This window comes from Myxocyprinus asiaticus, chromosome 5 (genome assembly GCF_019703515.2).
Source record: "Myxocyprinus asiaticus isolate MX2 ecotype Aquarium Trade chromosome 5, UBuf_Myxa_2, whole genome shotgun sequence".
In the NCBI taxonomy this organism is placed as follows: domain Eukaryota; kingdom Metazoa; phylum Chordata; class Actinopteri; order Cypriniformes; family Catostomidae; genus Myxocyprinus; species Myxocyprinus asiaticus.
The window spans coordinates 23,238,192-23,257,308 of record NC_059348.1 but is presented as its reverse complement, the minus strand read 5'-3'; the positions used below and the strand labels follow the sequence as shown (position 1 = coordinate 23,257,308).

The 19,117-nt window shown below is 37.3% G+C and overlaps 2 protein-coding genes across 3 annotated transcripts in view; one reads left to right on the top strand and one right to left on the bottom strand.

Annotated features, from left to right (window-relative positions):
- The first annotated feature begins 639 nt into the window (after window positions 1–639).
- fam131aa (family with sequence similarity 131 member Aa) lies at window positions 640–12,147 on the top strand. Of its 2 annotated transcripts, none has more exons than XM_051698799.1 (6): window positions 640–1,537; window positions 1,653–1,774; window positions 5,694–5,781; window positions 7,742–7,927; window positions 8,674–8,811; window positions 9,519–12,147. In XM_051698799.1, exons 1-6 carry the CDS (start codon window positions 1,381–1,383, stop codon window positions 9,983–9,985), a joined length of 1,158 nt encoding a protein of 385 aa, XP_051554759.1. In that variant the 5' UTR covers window positions 640–1,380; the 3' UTR covers window positions 9,986–12,147. The 2 variants fall into 2 exon arrangements, with proteins under 2 accessions (XP_051554759.1, XP_051554760.1); XM_051698800.1 differs by adding an exon at window positions 2,563–2,642 and having other exon boundaries at window positions 640–1,774.
- Window positions 12,148–13,725: 1,578 nt separating this feature from the next.
- The window catches only part of LOC127441398 (chloride channel protein 2-like), a 62,373-nt gene continuing 56,981 nt past the window's right edge, over window positions 13,726–19,117 (bottom strand). Inside the window, exon 24 of the mRNA XM_051698777.1 lies at window positions 13,726–18,469. Coding sequence (XP_051554737.1) covers window positions 18,017–18,469 — 453 coding nt within the window. The 3' untranslated portion in view covers window positions 13,726–18,016. The remainder of the gene's footprint in view (window positions 18,470–19,117) is intronic.

Below are 19,117 nucleotides of genomic sequence, written 5' to 3'. Positions count from 1 at the left end.
TGTTTAAACAGTATTTTATTTAATAGAAGCTGATGAACTGACTACGCAGCTATGTTCAATACATTTAGTCATTTGGTGGACTCGTATTGAGAGCGTAAAATGTAATATTTTAAATTGGTGTTCAGTGCTGAAAAATCGTTAGTACTACTATAAAACATCTAGGTTATTTGCTTTACATTTCTGCCTTAAATGCTTAAATGGAAAACTATACGTGCTACTAATTCCCACATTATTATATGTGCTTTTCCTTAAACCTGCTCTGTGCAACTTGTGGTTAAGGACAAATTGTGAATGGAGATGCAGTCGATAAGACTGTAAGTTATTTTAAACTGCAGCCCACCCTTGAGACAAGATTGGCTTGCACATTTTTTTCCATGCATTACATGCACATCTGCAGTTATGGCTTCTGATTGTTGCTGATTTAAAGATATATAAACTCAGCAAAAAAAAAAAAAAAAAAGAAACGTCCTCCCTTTCAACTGCTTCTATTTTCAGCAAACTTATCAACAAGGCATTTCCATCCACAGAACTGCTGTTTTTTGTTTTTGGCACAATTCAGAGTAAATTCTAGAGACTGTTGTGTGTGAAAATCCCAGGAGATCAGCAGTTACAGAAATACTCAAACCAGCCCGTCTGGCACCAACAATCATGCCACGGTCCAAATCACTGAGATCACATTTTTCCCCATTCTGATGGTTGATGTGAATATTAACTGAAGCTCCTGACCCATATCTGCATGATTTTATGCACTGCACTGCTGCCACAGGATTGGCTGATTAGATAATCGCATGAATAATTGTTGATGCCAGATGGGCTGGTTTGAGTATTTCTATAATTGCTGATCTCCTGGGTTTTTCACACACAGCAGTCTCTAGAATTGTGCCAAAAACAAAACACATCCAGTGAGCGGCAGTTCTGTGGATGGAAACGCCTTGTTGATGAGAGAGGTCAACAGAGAATGGCCAGACTGTTTCGAACTGACAATGTCTACAGTAACTCGGATAACCGCTCTATATTCTTCTCACCACAATTGTACAATCAAATAATGCTATTTTGAGATGCGGGTTGACACTGTGACATGAGGGGGACCTATACAATTTTAGGCAGGTGGATTTAATGTTGTGGCTGATCTGTGTGTGTAAATGTAATTATGTATATGGGAGCCAGACCGAGGTTTTAATGCCCTTATGAAAATTCTCTTTTACTTACCCTCATGCCATCCTAGATGTGTATCTGAGATATATATTTATGAGATATACATAGAGAGAGAGAGAGAGAGCCAGGCAACCACTTATTCAGAAAATCTGTTGCAGCCTTATGTTCCTAAGCAGCATATGGGGTCACTAACAGATGCTTTCCATTATTTGAAAACGGTAAACAATGGTAGTCACTGCATTATTAGCGTCCAGATTCATGGAATGGAAATGCTTTGAGGAGGGAATTAAAATAAAAGTTGACATCCTTTTAGTCGCGCTCATGGCACTGACTCTGTACCGCGCACGAGACTCCTATATCTTTAAGAGCGCGCGCATCACAGGTAGGATGACGCGGCTGTCGGAGAGACTCGCTCGGTGCAGTGAGGACGATGTGTTTCGTGGCTCAACTGGAGAACTCATTTCTGCCCTATTCTCTCTCTCTCTCTGATGCTTAAGAAAAGGTGGCGGTCTGTTATTCACTGCCGAAGACGGCTTCGGGATTTTTCTCTTCAGCATCAACACTAATGCTGTATCCATGTGCAATGCTTTTGACCGCTTTACCCCAGCTAAATCTAAAGGTATGTGTGCACCATGCGCAGCGATTTACAGCATCAATGTTCATACTTTTGGTGAATGTACTGCATGTGTTATTGTTAAGAGCGCAATAGGCCGTCATGTACGATGGGTGAATAATATCACAGCGGTCGCCTGTTGCTAGGACACAAACGCGCTGTTGCTGTACTGTTGTTTATGAAAACGATCGGCACGTCAATCAGTTCATTTCCGGGCGCTGATATACTTTAGATCTCGTGTCCTGCCTCGTCATCCTCACTTCTGTAATTAGGATTCATCCTTAAGGGCCTGATCAGTCACCTTATACCCATCAATTAGCCTCAATACACGTCTGTTACTAAATTCTCTGTGGCGCGAGATGTTATTTTATCTTCTCACTAGCTGCTTAAAAAAAGATGTGTGGATATTTCAGTTCACTGTTCTGTATGTAAGGGCACGAGTTATGTATAATGAGGAATTAAAGCGGTTATTTGGAAAGCTCTCGCGACGGGGAAGGCAATCCAATCGATGCACGCGCCACATTTTACAGATCTGTGGCAGCGTGTTGTGCATGGTCAATGGGAATTAATGATGCTCCGGGACAGATGGTTCACAGGTTACCTGTTGCTATAACGACCGGCTCGTATATTGTGTAAAGTGCACTGTGTTGTTGTCCATGAACTGAGCTCAGGTGGCACGAGCTCGGCCTAATTTGGACTCCCTTTCCTGCTGTGCAACGTAAATTTCTTTTGCGATTGCTGAAATACTTTTGACCTTACAAGGCTAATTATGCTTATATATTTATTATCCACAGCCACACTACGTCAGAGACACTGCATCATTTTGCTCTGACGAAACGAGGCACATTGCAGCAGATGGTAGATTTTCATAAGGGTAATTGCTCCTATTTTGAGTGACTTCAGTTGTTTGTACTAACCCCTTCACACTGATTGTGTACTAATACGTTTTCAATACCATTTCAGTTGAAGACAAATACATATAAGCCTAGCTGAGTTATTTCTGTCCTAAATAGCATTGTGTGAATTAACAACAAAATACCCAAACATATCATTGCAATAGCATGTTTTCTTTCTCATTTTTTTTTTGTTTTTTTGTTTTTTTTGTTTTTTTTGTTTTTTTTGTATACCATAGTATTCTTTGAAGTACCTTTGGGTACTTTGTAAAAACCTTGTTATATGAATTGTGTACAAATAGATTTGAATCCATTCTCAATTTGATACAAATGGTTGATTCTCACAAAATTTGTCAAGAAAATTTCCTGGTCCTTTTTTACTCAAACAAGAAATTATATTTTGCAAATAGGAAATTAAGTCTATTTTAAAATCCATTTAGATTATTATTATTATTATTATTTTTTTTTTTTTACAAAATGACTAATTTTCTGACCGTTGGGCAAAATTACTTGATGAAAAAAATGTCTTAATTTGTTGTGTTCTCTGCATTTTCATTTAACTTCCATTCTGTTATTATTATTTTGTTATAATGCATTATACTCTTTAAGCTAACTATGAATTGGCTAAGTAATATAATATGTTATATCTGTTGTAACAATTGTTTTTGAGAAGTTGTAACATATTATGCCATGTATTATGTGACATTATGAATGCATTAAGATTTATAATGCCTTTACGATGTATTATAAATATGGGCTACTTATAGAAAGTGTTACCCTGTGACCATGATTCCACCAAAGTTTGTAAACCTCCGCAGGAGGACTCATCTAATGAACATCTGCTAAGAGCTTAAATTAATTAACATTCTGAGAATTTTTCTTTGGCTTTGGGTCATGTTCAGATTTTTTGAGCAAATTACAGCCTCATGATTTTTCATTCTTTCTCTTCCGTCTTTGGCTTAATTGACCTCATTGCAATCACTCTTGCCCATGTCTGTCTCTTCTCTCTCCTCCGGCGTGGCAGCCAACAACAAATCACACAGAAATATTTGACCCACATACTGTACCTCAAAAATGGCTGGCAGCTGGTGCCTCTGCGATCTTCTTTAGTAGCAGCTTTTTCTTATGAGTTTTAAAAGACAATCTGACTTGAGTATATCTATCTGCAACCTAGACTTTGACGTCAGGCATGTGCGTATCAGAACCACCTGGAGTTGATATTTCCAACATAGTGGCCTACTTATGTTTTTGTGGTTTACAAATCCTTTACGCTGCCTCATTCATTGAAAATAGAAAGTAGATCTGGGTTTCTGAACAATATGCAGTACAAGGAGCACAAATGGCCACATCACTGCTCATTGGACACATCAGTTCCCTTTTTAAACCAATGGATGTCACTTGTCAATACAGATTTTGATCATCATGTAACTCATTAAGGTCAAATGCCAGAGGTCATTAGCCCCTAGCTGTGGCTAGACTTCTTATCATGGTGAGGACTGCGGGCTAATATTATCTGACATGGCTGCAAAGGCTGTTTGCAAATTAACAAGCCACAGAAAGAGCCTTGGTTGGCCAAATATGATTATTAATGCTATCAGAGTGGGTGATCTCTCACAGAACCACTTAAGCAGCCAGCATCTCCACCGTATGCTTGGACAACGTCTTCATCTAACCAGTGTGAGTGAATTGTCAACTGGTTAATTGGTGAATTTGGCATCTGTTTCTGAGGTGGAGCTTGAGCTGTCTCTGGCTTTGCACCCTTTCATGTTGAGGTCTTGTAGATTGGTACTCGCTTAGCTGGATGTCTCAACCTTCATAATGCGTCCAGTCATACAGCCAGAGAGACCTGTCTGGAGATGTCATAAGGTAAGAGAAGTAATTGGTGATAGGGCATCGAGTTCATGTTGAGCTCTTTGTTGTTGTTTTTAATGTCTTTGTCCTTCCGCCTGGTTTTACGGTTGAGTGAATCTCTGGACTTGCTGATGTAGAGGGCCACTTTGTTCTCATTATTTGTGTGATTAGTGTTTGATTAAAAAAAAAAAAGACATTTCTAAAACTAATGTCTGAACTGCTGCTAATTCCTTCCTGTCAAGGTACAGTGGTCCCAAAGTTTTTGGACACATTTGGACTAATAAATGTATTACTTTAGTTGAAATTGCATGTGTGTATGAAGAAAAAATATGAAATTGCATTAGATAACAATATATTAAAGGGAAAGTTAACCCAAAAATGAAAATTCTCTCATTATTTACTCCCCCTCATGCCATCCCAGATGTTTACGACTTTCTTTTGCAGAACACAAATGAAGATTTTTTTGAGTGTCTCACCTCTAAGTCCATACAATGCAAGTGAAAAAAAATTAAGCTCCAAAAAGCACATACCAGCAGCATAAAGGTATCCCATATGACTCCAGATGTTGCATTCATGTCTTCTGAAGCAGTATGTTAGGTGTGGGTGAGAAACAGATCCATTTTTAAGTCCTTTTTTTTTTTTTACTATAAATTTCCATTTTCACTTTCAAATTCTTTTGTTTTTGCAATTCACATTCATAGTGCATATCGCCACCTGCTGGGAAGGAGAATTTATATTTATCTGTTTCTCACCAACACCTATCCTATCACTTCTGAAGACATTGATTATACCACTGGAGTCTTATGGATTACTTTTATGCTGCTTTTGTGTTTTTTGGACCTACAGAGCTTAAATATTCTTCTAAAAATCTTTGTTTGTGTTCAGCAGAAGAAAGAAAGTGAAACACATCTGGGATGGTTTGAGGGCGAGTAAAATATGAGGTTTTTAAATTTTTGGTTGAACTATCCCTTAAAACCAAGGGACATCTGAAAACAGAACTGAATTCACATACAGGTGTCCTAGTAGAGTAACCACAGGTGTAGTCCATCACATTAACCATGGACAAGATTCACAAAGTTTGACAATTAGAAAGTGTCCAAATACACAATATATGATAATAACACTGCTTTTATTTTCAGTGCAAAAGGAGAACATTTTGTCTTTTGAACTTGCCTCCTCAGGTTGATGACCCTACTGATATGCTCCCCAAGACGAGAAAAGCCCTTAGCATCCAGGAAATTGCAGCTCTGGCCAGATCATCATTTAATGGTAAAGACTCCACCTACCTTGATGCCGACAGCAAGTTCTGTTTATGTTGTTTAGTGAGTCAAATTCAGTCAACATGCAGTGCTGGGAAGTAACGGATTACATGTAATATGGATTATGTACTTGTACGAGTACTTGTAATTGGATTAAATTACATTTTAAAATACTTGTAATTGGACATTTTATAGATTACATGGTTATATATTGACAAAGCAATGGCAGTAAATTGTTGATAATTTATTGATCGTTCTAATCATTCTCTTTTTTTCAATCATTTAAATTTTTCATTCTAAATCTCAGCACACCATTTATATACGTTCAGTAAGTCTTTGAGAGTTTTCAGAAGAGAGGGGGAGGGTTGTGTGTATTGCACTCAAAACTGTTACTCCCTACTAGCCAATCAGATGAAGATGGAGCAGTCTACCTCAGCATCTAACCACTGGATCTATAGAGATAATTTCATTTTTCAGAAGACACGAGGCAAAAACATCACTGTTTAATTTAAACTATGCCTTCCAAAAGTTAATATCCTGTCAACTACGAAGGATTCTACATCAAATCTAAAGCAGCATTTGGAGGAATGTTTGTATGTTTGTTTTTAACTTTACATTGCAAATCTAACCAACTCAAACACATTTTTTCAATTATTATTTAAATGATCTCTCTGTGTAATATAACCATGTCACAATGTCTTTGAAAGGGTTTTGTCCATCAAACACATCAAAATGCACAAATACACTTCATTTCATATTCAGTTGGATTAGCGCAGCAAAGTTTCTTGTAGTTTCTTAAATTGCTTTTTTAGTCGGCTTAAAAAATGTATATGAATGCAGTTTTGGTGTATTGACAACTTAGAAACGTTTTTGTGATGCTGATTCACAAATATAATTGGTCTGATCTCTTGCTACATGTTGATTGAGTTTGTAAAATGGCGAAATTGCATGACCACATTTGTGTTCATGTGCCCCTGGGAACCTGTCCATAACTTTAGAAACTCCAATTAGAAATACCTGTTAAACTCAAACATATTTGCATCCACATAATGGGAGAAAATATGAAAACTTAAATATTTTTACATTTGCATTGGTTTATCTGAATTTGTGGACTTAAGCACCACTCAAACTATTAAACCATGCAGAATTCGGTTGAAAGTAATCCAAAAGTAATTGGATTAGATTACCCCAAAAATGTAATTATGAGATTGTTACTGATTGCATTTTTGTCATGTAATTTGTAATCAGTACCTGATTACAATTCACAAGTAATCCGTCCAGCATTGTCAACATGAACACATCGGTGTGTAGAGTTATTAGCGACCTGGTGCAACTTACCTACATCTGTATGATCGTTCGCTTAGAGATATTTTCCAAGACTATGTCATGCGATTTATTTTTGTTTAATTAGTCTACTAAAGGAATCAAATCTTCTCAGATACTCTTAAGTCCCCATTCACTCATGTACCATCTGCAGCGAAAGCATATAATGGCAGCGTATAGCATGTTAGCGCATTAGCATCATGAATTCAGAATATGAACAAGACAAATTAAACATTTTCTACTGCATATATATTACTTTAAATCATCATCAAGTGATTAAAACAGCTTATTTTACTGACCTCATGTGAAGTCTACTCATAGAATGAGGCATAAAGTCATTGATAACACATTTTAGTTTAACACATTGCTTAAGGTTTTACATGTAGTGTGCTCATATTTAAATGTACTTCTAAACGCCTCCCACAGTGGTGTGGTGGGTGAATGAATGTTCGGAAACAGTATACCGTTGCTTGGCTGTTTAGAACTTCTTTTTACCCCTGAACGAATAATGAAAAGGAACTTCTCCGGAAGTATATTGGGCCTTTTACCTATTCCTAAGGATTTACACATGTGCTTAATACATTAAGTAATAGAAAAGCTTAATATACTGGGATTCAGTCTAACTGTCCTCTTCGTTTCCCAAACAGGCATCTCACAGGTGGTGAAGGATCATGTGACCAAACCCACGGCCATGGCTCAGGGGCGGGTGGCTCATCTGATTGAGTGGAAGGGCTGGTCTAAGCCCTTAGACCCTCCATCTGCTACACTGCAGTCCCACTTTAACTCCTACTCCCATCTCAGTGAGGGCGAGCAGGAGGCCCGGTTCGCAGCAGGTGGGTGTCTCATTCCACCCTGTTAGGACAGCTGTGAATCCATCATCTGACAATACTTGCCCTCGAGAGCTGTAGATTAGTATAATAGCAAATAACTGTTTGATAGTTATAAAAATAATAATAATTATTATTATCACTACTACTACTATTATTATATTGTAATGTATTAATAATAAAGAATCACTAACATTATATCTTTATTATTAATTAATTAGAAATATTTGCTAAATATTATAAATATAACAATAATAGCAATAATTTATTTAACAATTATTGTTATTATTGTGATATGATCATATTTAGCAAATGCTTGTTTATTAATAATATTAATAGTAATATAATAATTATTATTATAAATGATAATAATAATAAAGTGTCAATCAACTTTAGTCTCTCCATTGTGGGCCATCTGAAGGCTTTTAGACTTAGCAGATGGTGTTAAATTAGATTATACAGTCACACTGCTACACCTGTTGATCCTGCATTTCTCTTTCATACTCTGTTATATGTTGTGCTTTCATCAGTTTGCCACAGTGCAGTAAAAAGGGTGCTAAGTTATGGTGGCCTTAGGTTTACAGAAATCGCTGATTCTCTTATGCATTTAAAAGAGCAAGATCAAAACCCAACGCTCTCAACTGCTGATTCGAAAAGGAAAAAAAAAATCTCTCATCTCATGTTGTTGCATGTCCCTCTGTATTATGAGTTTTTACATTTCTTCATGTTATTTGGTACGATTCCTGATTTAGGTGTGGCTGAGCAGTTTGCCATTGCAGAGGCAAAGCTCCGTGCCTGGACCTCTGTAGATGAGGAGGATATGGATGAAGAGTCTTTCGAAGACGATCCTCCTCTCAATGACGAACAAATCATCACAAATCAGAGCTCAGGTGAGTGGGACTGCATATGTATATTTCTCCTTAGAAGTCACTGTGCACATCTTTGTCTTCTGTTAAAGCTGAAGTGTGTAATATATGCACCACTTGGGTCACCCATCTGAATTGTAAAAATTACTAGATAAGTTTGCCAAGACAAACTTTGATGTTGGCTTGGAATGTTTAAAATAGTTCTAGAAGCTTGATGGTTTTACAAGTCAGACAATTAGATGAATAGTTGTATTGGCACATTTGAACATTCCATCAATGGATGTCTATGGGATTTTTCCCATTTTTGATCATCCGTTGTATGATCTGTTAGAAAAGACATCACACTATTCCAGAGCAGTCTGAAGATCTTTATAGGAGGAATAGGTGATATAAATTTTGGTTCTTGGTTTTGGAAATTTTGGTTTTTGGTGGTTTTGAAAGTGCCAACGAGGCACAGTGTTTACACCATTTTTGGGGAAATCAACCTAAAAGTGCCTCACATTTTATATCCTCCTTTGAATGCATGACATGACTTAATTTGTCTCGTCATCATACCTTTTCTCTTTTGCTCTTTTCTTTCTTCTCTGCTTTTTTCCATTGTTTTCCAGTTGTCTTGACTTCTCATCATATTTTCTTTATTTGATCCTCTCTGCCTGTCTCCATCTTTCTCCCCGTTTCTGTCCTCTCTAATCTGCGTTTCTAGGTGTTCTTACTCTTTGATCCTCCCTCAGATGCTGTATTGTCCAATCAAAGCTGCCCAGTGCCAATTCAGACTGAGACAGACAATGCTGAAATCCAATCCTTTGATGACGCACCCTGTCAATCAGAAACCGACTGGAGCATGCAGGAACCGTGCATGACCCAGATTGACGATGGTGAAACGATCATCTCAGACGAAGTGCCACAGGGAGCTGAAGAAGTGCAACTTTTAGAAGAGGAGACAGACGGGGCCATTTGTGGTGTTCACAAACGAGAACGCAGGCCTTTGTGGAGCAAAGGAGACTCCTGCTACTACTCCACCTCCTACTCCGAGTTCGGCCTCTCACCTGAGGAGGAGGAGGATGGAAGAGAGGAGGAAGGGGAGGACAATGTCTTTCAGGAAGTCATCCGCTGGTACAGACACTGCAGAAGCATCTCTGATACCTCGGGAGCTCTGTCTTTTGAAGAGGAAGAGCAGGAGGAAGGTTCCGAGCAGTGACGTCATGCTCTCTGTTGCCCTTTGTCTTGCTCCCTACGTAGTAACCCTTCTGTGAAGTGTTTGTCCAGTCTGTTGCATTCAAAGACAATGACTTATTTTTCCTTCTCCTTTCTTTTAAAGGGATAGTTCACCCAAAAATGAAAATTCTGTCATCATTTACTCAGCCTCATGTCTTTTGAAACCGAATCACATTCTTTCAAGGACATGCTTACAGCAGAGTGTCCAAGTTGCTCTTTTCTATTCTATGAAAATGAATGGGGACCACAACTGTAAAGCAAAATGTTCATGGCAAGATTTTCAGTAAATAACGACTTAAAAGAGAGAGTTCGCCCAGAAATGAAACTTCTGTCATAATTTACTCACCCTCTTGTTGATACAAACCTACAGTATATGACTTTCTTCTGTGGAAGACATAAGGAGATGACAGACAGAATGTTAGGGACTGACAATTGATAAATATGAAGTGTTGTGTTGACATTCAGCTGTCAGTTGGTAGTCAGTTGCCAGTGTGTTATTAAGAGAAGTATAAAATGTGAGTCCAGTCTGAGGCTAATAAAGTGCAGTGCTGATATATGTATCGTGAGCAATCAAGAGTTCAAAAGTCTGATTGCTTGGGGGAAGAAGCTGTCATGAAGTCAATTTTCCATACAATGAAATTGAATGGTGACTGAGGTCGTTCTGCCTAATATCTGCTTTTGTGTTCTGCAGAAGAAGAAAAAAAATCACACGTGTTTGGAATTAAATGAGGGTGAGGAAATGTGATAGTTAAAAAAAAAAATGTGGGTGAACTTTACATTTACACTTCATTCGGATCTTCACAGTTACTGTATGGCTTCAGAAGACTTGGAATAGGACATTTCGGAGCCTGACAGCCACTGATCCCTGTCCATTTTCATTTAATGGAAAAGAGCAGCTCAGGCATTCTGCTGAAGTTCTCATTTTGTGTTCCATGGAAGAAAGAAAGTGATTTTTGGAAGTGAAATGAGGGTAAATAAACAGTGACATAATTTTTATTTTTGAGTAATCTGTTCTCTGCCTCCTCTATCTCAGTGTTCTCATTTGAAGTAAAAGTCCTAGAAAACAGCACAGTACTGTTTCCATATTTACCTGGAGAACAAGATGACACTGACACCACTGTGGCACTGTGTGATGCTCAGCAGCCTTGTGGTTTTGTCAGATCTCAGTGATGGCACATCAGGACTGTCTCCCAATCTTAGAGACTGGAATATCCCTGTGAAGAACATGGTTTTCAAATGTTTTTCTTTTGTGACCGCTCAAAAGTGACGTAATGCTCGTAGTAAATTTGCAATGTTAATATTTCAGGACTGTGGGTTTGCTGAGGGACAAAAAAGACCCACTTTATTTTGTTTTGTTTTAGATGTCACGCTGAAAAGTGCTTGTGTGTCCCAGCTTGCTGCCTTGAGTTGAGGTGCAGCTTTGCTGCTATGATGGAGCGTTGTGACTATGAATAGAATGTGCTTGTTATTACGATCACTGTGTGATGTATTACAAAAGTTACGTGAGAATCCTCTATCTTTATGTTCATTCTCTCTCTTTTCCTCCCTGTCTGCACTTCAGTAGATGTTTTGTATGTGATTGGCTGCTGAATGAACAGGTTTTTTTTTTAAGCTACTAGTTTATACAACCTTGAGATGCAGCTACAGTAAAATAGTTGACTGGAAGAATATGTTCAATGCCTTTTGAGCTGCTTTCGTTCATTGCAGAAGCATGGAGAATGGCAGTGCAAATCCATGACTAACCATCCCTGTCATCATTATCCTCAGTATGGAACAGTGATGTCATTGATGTGAATGTGTGAATCCCTTCTCAAAATATTTTTTTCTATGTTTGTACAGAAAATGTCTGAGGTCAAGGTTTAAGGGTTATGATTGCATTAAAGTTATGAGTATATTCATCATATGTTTACTGCTGAATCATTAATTATTATTGCTCCAAATTTGTTAATCTGTATTTTTGTCTTGTTTTCCAGAGAAATAGCTTAACATCCTTAAAACAAGATAAATTAACTTGAGAAGCAAAATCGTGTAGATAAATGACTTGTTTTTTTAAGAATATACTGTATATCTGAAAGTTGATAATTGCCTCTTTGGTAAATGTGTTCTTGTTTTACACTTAATCCTCACTACATTTTGTTTAATTTATGCTTAAACAAGAAAAGACTTTGTGCCAGTTTGGTAAGAAAAATAAACTTAATTCAATATATATTCTCTTAAAACAAGTTTTAATTTTAAGCAAAAAAAAAAAAAAAAGTCAACCTAAAAATGTGCTTCATGTGGTAACAACAAAATGAACTGGTTTGATTCAAGTCAAATACACCGATCAGCCACAACATTAAAACCACCTGCCTAATATTGTGTAGGTCCCCCTCGTGCTGCCAAAACAGCGCCAACCCGCATCTCAGAAAAACATTGAGATTATATTCTTCTCACCACAATTGTACAGAGTGGTTATCCGAGTTACTGTAGACTTTGTCAGTTCGAACCATGCTGGCTATTCTCTGTTGACCTCTCTCATAAACAAGGCGTTTCCGTCAACAGAACTGCCGCTCACTGGATGTTTTTTGTTTTTGGCACCATTCAGAGTAAATTCTAGAGACTGTTGTGCGTGAAAATCCCAGGAGATCAGCAGTTAAAGAAATACTCAAACCAGCCCATCTGGCACCAACAAACATCCATGCGATTATCTGATCAGCCAATCGTCTGGCAGCAGTGCAGTGCATAAAATCGTGCAGATATGGGTCAGGAACTTCAATTAATGTTCACATCAACCATCAGAATGGGGAAAAAATGTGATCTCAGTGATTTAGACCGTGGCATGATTGTTGGTGCCAGATGGGCTGGTTTGAGTATTTCTATAACTGCTGATCTCCTGTGATTTTTATGCACAGCAGTCTCTAGAATTTACTCTGAATGGTGCCAAAAACAAAAAACATCCAGTGAGCGGCAGTTCTGTTGACTGAAACACCTTGTTGATGAGAGAGGTCAACAGAAAATGGCCAGACTGGTTCGAACTGACAAAGTCTACAGTAACTCGGATAACCACTCTGTACAATTGTGGTGAGAAGAATATAATCTCAGAATGCTATTCTGAGATGCAGGTTGGCGCTGTTTTGGCAGCACGAGGGGGACCAACATAATATTAGGCAGGTGGTTTTAATGTTGTGGCTGATCGGTGTATATTATTTAACATGTCTGAATCAACATGATTACACAGTTACACCAACAAAACGAATTATTAAAGGAATATTCAGGGTTTAATACAAGTTGAACTAATTCGACAGCATTTGTGGCACAATGTTGATTACCACAAAAAAAAAAAAAAAAAAAAAAACATTGTCATGGTTTAAAAGGTTGTAAGCGATTTTATCACACTAAAATCATGTTAACATGCATATTGTTTGTCGTGTGGCTATACGTTTGAAACAGGTTTTATTTTTTTATGTTTACAGCCCCTATTTACATCCTTTGTAAGTGCCTCACTCTAACCCAGATTTGTGCTTTTTGTTTAAAGAAGGGATGAGTCAAAATGATTTGTTTGTGGTAATCAACATTATGCCACAAATACTGTCAATTGATCTTAACTTGTATTGAACCCAGAATATTCCTTTACAGGTTAGGTCAGGTAGAAGTTGTTTATAACAGTAACAAGTGCAGGTTGCAATTTTAAACAGTGCAGATACATTATTTTCCACATTAATGAATATTCCATAGAACAAAAACAACTTTTAAAATTGAAATTTAATATTTACTGATGTACAAAAAAATTTCATGTTTCTGAAAAATAATGGTAACAGCGGATTCAATATGCTTATTTCTATGTACAGGGTATGTGAGGAGAGTTCATATACAGTACATACCGTTTTACCCTGTATTCTGTACAAGCAAATGATTTATAAAAAACCATATAAGGGGATGGGAGCAGACTTATTGCTTTACTCTACATTGAATGTGCGGCATATCAGCAGACAATTTACACCATGGGCTTGATTCAAACTGCACAAGCGGCAAACAGAGACAAAACGTGACACGACGTATCTAAAGATTGTTATTAGCTAAATTTATTCTGTCCCCAGAATAACAAACTTTAATAAAACAGCTGATTAGTGCAGCTGAAATGAATGGCGAAGAAACATTTTGCTCTTGCAGTAACGGCTCGCAGAAACCCAGAGCAGGCATTTTCCTTTGAGAATGACAAAAGGCTGCGTCAGGAAGTCCGAGTGTCATGGTTATGCTTTTGGTCCACATGCCTTGATCCATTTAAATCAAACCCATAGCCCCCCATTTCTGCAGTGCACAAAAACATAACACATTCTCCATTTAGCTCTGCTTATGCTCTGACTAGGGTGGTTGTGCTGTTTTTGACCATTCTGCAGCCTTGTTCAAATACAGTATTGATGCAAACAGAATACTAACAGGCTGAAGATGCTGTAAATACGATTAAACTCCATGCTGAGGTCCTGTAAACACATTAAAGGTTGTGAACTTTGAAAGGCATTTAAAAAATATAATAGCCACAGACTCTCACTCCCACTTGTCCGTTTCAGTACAATACTTATTAATTTTGTGCATTATTGCAAACATTAAAAAAATTATTTTAATTATCTGCACAGTAGAAATATTCAGTAAAATAATCCTATTTGTCAAGCATTAATTCTAAGAATACAGCATTATTGCACGGTTGACAAAGCTATGAAAATAAAATTACATATGTAAAATAATTAAAATGTGACTAGATTGCAAGTACACAGAATATCCATAATTGTAATTAATTATATTTCAACACTTTGAATGTCACTGGATGAGATCTGCACAGTGGACCACAAACTGCCCGGTTAGAAGGACTGTGTGTGATGGTATTTATACAAAAGCTGGTTCTAACACAGTCTAAAACCTTAACACTCAATCTACACTGCGGATACCATCCCAAAATCCTTGTGATTTGGTGTTTGCACTAGCGTGATAGTGTGTCTTAAAGGGATAGTTCACCCTAAAATAAAAATGTGTTAATTATTTACTCTTGCTCATGTTGTTCCAAACCCATATGACTTTCTCACTTCTGCAAAACACAAAAGTAGATATTTTAAACAATGTTGCGATCACTGAGCTTTAATGTGAGTCGCTATCAACTGCTATTGTGAATACATCAGCAGTTAATAGCGACTCGCAATAAAGCTTAAAAAAAGCACCTATATCGTGATGTCATGATATTTGGTCACAAGATGTGCAAGAACCAATTATGTTTAATGTTACTGATGTGTCGCCATATTTGATTTGTTCTGTTTACAGGAGTTGATCAATGATTTGTTTTTATTTTTTAGAGCAAATAACTACGTAAATTTCAATCTGTTCAAGACACATAGTGTTTGTATATCTTCAGAAGTCTTGGAATATGATGCACAAATCACATGGACTACTTTCATGACACTTTGGGGTGCTTTTTAAGCTTTAAAGTGAGTCACTATCAACTGCTATTGTATGAAAATAAGCAAATAGAGCATCTGTTAAAATATTTAATTTTGTGTTCTGCAAAAAAATAAGCTTTATGGGTTTGGAACAACATGAGGGTAAGTTTGGGTTAACTATTCCTTTAAACTCATGAGCACATGCAAAAAAGTACCAGGTTCTGGATTTTTCAATCCAGGATAATTTAGCCTCATAAACGCAGTTTAAATTCCCCAAGGCCAAGTAATTAAACCTGATGAAGTAACATATACATTAAACAGCCTCGTGCAGTCTTTTTAAATGGTTGTATTTAAGCTAACTGCAAAGCAGGGCCAGCGCTCTGTGATGAGTATTGTTTGTTCGTGTGTGCGAGCATGCAAATGATTGCATTGGGGTGAATGCATATAATTAAGAATTTAAGAGCCTCCATTTCTCCATTTGGAGTCTCTCAGGATATTTAGTGCTTTGAGGGAAGATGCTTTTGTACATTTTAATATGGCCAGGCAGCTATGTGCTACGCTTGTCTTGACACATACTGTATCTGTGCATGCCTAATGTGTTGTGGGCTATCATTCCTCATAATTACAGGCAACACCACCCAGACCATGTGCTCACTGTATGGAAAAGGTTTGTGAATTGCTGTGTATCATCTGAATGGTAATTACAATGTGTTTCAAAACTACCCTGGTTGGAATCTTTCCATCTTTTCCTCATTTTGCATCATGTTCTTGTTCTTCATGTACTCTGTGTCCTTTTTAGCCCCCCCACCCCCCCTATTTGTAAAGCCTTGCAGTGTCTATATTTAGAGCAAAATTTTTGTTTTGCTCTCAGAGACTATTTTATTTGGATTTAAAGTGTCGGCACCAGATGGGTGCGTTGGCTAGGTGCAGCTGAGTCACACTGGCACACACTCTGCCTTTCTTACACACATTCTCTCACTTACGCAAAAGACAAAACACACAGGAGTGCGCTTTAAAACCATACATCAACTAACATACAATTTTAAGGTAAATATACATACAAAAAAAAAAAAAAAAAAACATGCACTAACATATGATCACTCATGAGCCTGTCATGATCTGACATAAATGTTAAACTTTACATTAAAATCAACATAAAATCCTTAAAAATGGAGTCTATTTACTTTAATGCATGTCCCTGGTATTATTATTAATGATCAGTGCATGTTATTCCAAAAATAATCCTGGTTTGTTATTATAGGGCTCTCAATCAATTAAAAATGGAAATCTAATGGATTATTTGCAATATCGATTAATCAGATTAATCACAATTAATTGCATATATCAATATTTGCTGTGAAAGGTCCCAAAATAAAGACAATTCAATATATAATAGTCAAGACGAGTAAAGCATTGATTAGACAATGCAAAAAGTAGCTTAAAGGAATATTCCGGGTTCAATACAAGTTAAGCTCAATCAACAGCATTTGTTGCATAATGTTGATTACCACAAAAATATATTTCAACTCGTCCCTCCTTTTATAAAAGAAAAAGAAAAAAATCGAGGTTACAGTGAGGCACTTACAATGAAAGTGAATGGGCCCAATTTTTGGAGGGTTTAAAAGCAGAAATGTGAAGCTTATCATTTTATAAAAGCACTTACATTAATTCTTCTGTTTAAACTCATGTATTATTTGAGATATACAGGTACAGTTGTTTAAATCGTAATTTTACAGTCATTTTAGGGTTTTAGGGTTGGTTGACATTACGTCGTCATGGCAACGAAGTTGTAAAATTGGATATAACTTTATACAGAGAAAGTTAGTAAGTGATTTTATCACACTAAAATCATGTTTACACTCATATTGTTTATATCTTGTAGCTATACTTTTGAAAAAGTATTTTAATGTTAAAAACTTCTATTGTAAGTGTCTCACTGGAACCCAGATTTTTGCTTTTTTTTTTTTTTTTTAAAGAAAAGTCAAATTCTAAATTAAGTTTTGTTGTAGTGAACGTTGTGCCACAAATGCTGTCGACTGAGCGTAACTTGTATTGAACCCAGAATATTCCTTTTCCACTGACAATACTTTAGGGGCTATTGGGTAATGTTAATCAATAACCAAATAGCCATTCACATTTAAAACTTACATTCTGTCTGGCTCCACTCTGGTATGTAGCACCAATTTTTGCAATCCAATCAATTCCCAATGGGTAAAATCAAGTTCCATCCTATATTTTTTCTCATTAAATATCCTGTTTCACTCTAAAATATATCTCATTACAGAAGTAAAATGGGTTGTAAATGGCAATTAACACTAACATAAAGTAATACATATCCCGATACAAACTTTTAAAATGTATCCTACCAACATAAAGCCACACAGCGCGCACACTGCAGCATAACTATGAACATCCCACACATACAAACACACACCCACACACACAGCGCGTTTTGTGCGAGGGCAAGACCATTGACTGGGGTTTTGATTAGTACAGAGCAGACAGTGTGCTTCACGGCTTCAAGATTTGCCTCCAAGTTCTCCTCACCCTGACTTCACAATACTGTTTATGGTGTAAATGGAGTGTGCATTGCCAATCACAGCCAGCTGTCATTCTGGTTGCCCCTTTGCGTGGGAGGGGCTTGCCTCACTCAGTGGTTCCTCATTCTGGGTTGGGCATTGCTCATTGACTTTCTCCATACTGTCCTCAATAGGGAGGCTGCAGTCACAGGGTAGCTGTGATTGGAGCTCCTCTTGGGGCGTGGCATTGGTGAAGGGCAGCTCTGATTGGTCGTCTGTGTGTAACAGGCTGTTCTGGCTGGACAGCTCCGTGCACTCTGTCTCATTCACAAGGCTGCCCTCGGATGGCTGCTCCCCTTGGTCTTCCAGGTCGGGGAGGTTGGGTTCCCTCGGCAACGATATGCTCCTGTGACGACTCCAGAGCTTGTGGAGTTCGGTAACCTCTGAAATGCTGCTACTGTTGCCACTGTCACGGAAGCTGGCCAACGGTGGACGGACTTTCACTCCAGTCACTGTTACAGAGCCCTCAATGGCCTTACGCAGCTACAGACAGGCACAGTGATTAAATCCTTCAGCTCAATATACTGAATGTGCATTAAAGGAATAGTTCACCCAATAGTTGTTCCAAACTTACTTATGACTTTCTTCCGTGAACCACAAAATATAGTGGCTACGTCGATAACATCAAACCTCATTAGTTCTGGTGACATAACTAAGCTGATGTATTGGAGTTTATCAATGATTTAATTTAATAAGTGAATAATTTTAGTGAATAATGACTTAAATTTTATTTAAATTTCATCACGCAAAGTGATTGTATGGCTTCAGAAGACTTGGAATATAGTGCATGAGTCATATCGATTGCTTTTACTGTGGTTTTAAGGTGGGTTTTTATGTAATTTTTGGAGCTTGACAGACCTGAGTCACTGTTCACTTTTATTAAATGGCAAATAAACCCTGTAAAGACTTATTTAAAATGTATCCTTTTGCGTTCCACAAAAAACTGATATGGGTTTAGAGTGACATTAGGGTAAGTAAATAATCACAAAATTTTCCAATTTTGGGGGGTGAACTATCCCTTTAAAAGCTTTATTTTACTTGCATTAAAAAAAAAAAAAAAAGATAGAACAATGATAAAGGGCTTTCCAAGATTTTACAGTAAAATGTACATTTTTAAAACATACAAAATTT

Bases quoted from the DNA above. Each gene is read 5' to 3' on its own strand.
- fam131aa (XM_051698799.1), top strand. From the start codon at position 1,381: ATGGTAGTCACTGCATTATTAGCGTCCAGATTCATGGAATGGAAATGC. The intron at 1,538-1,652 runs GTAGGATGACGC...CTGATGCTTAAG, and splicing joins TAAGAGCGCGCGCATCACAG to AAAAGGTGGCGGTCTGTTAT. The intron at 5,782-7,741 runs GTAAAGACTCCA...TTTCCCAAACAG, and splicing joins GGCCAGATCATCATTTAATG to GCATCTCACAGGTGGTGAAG.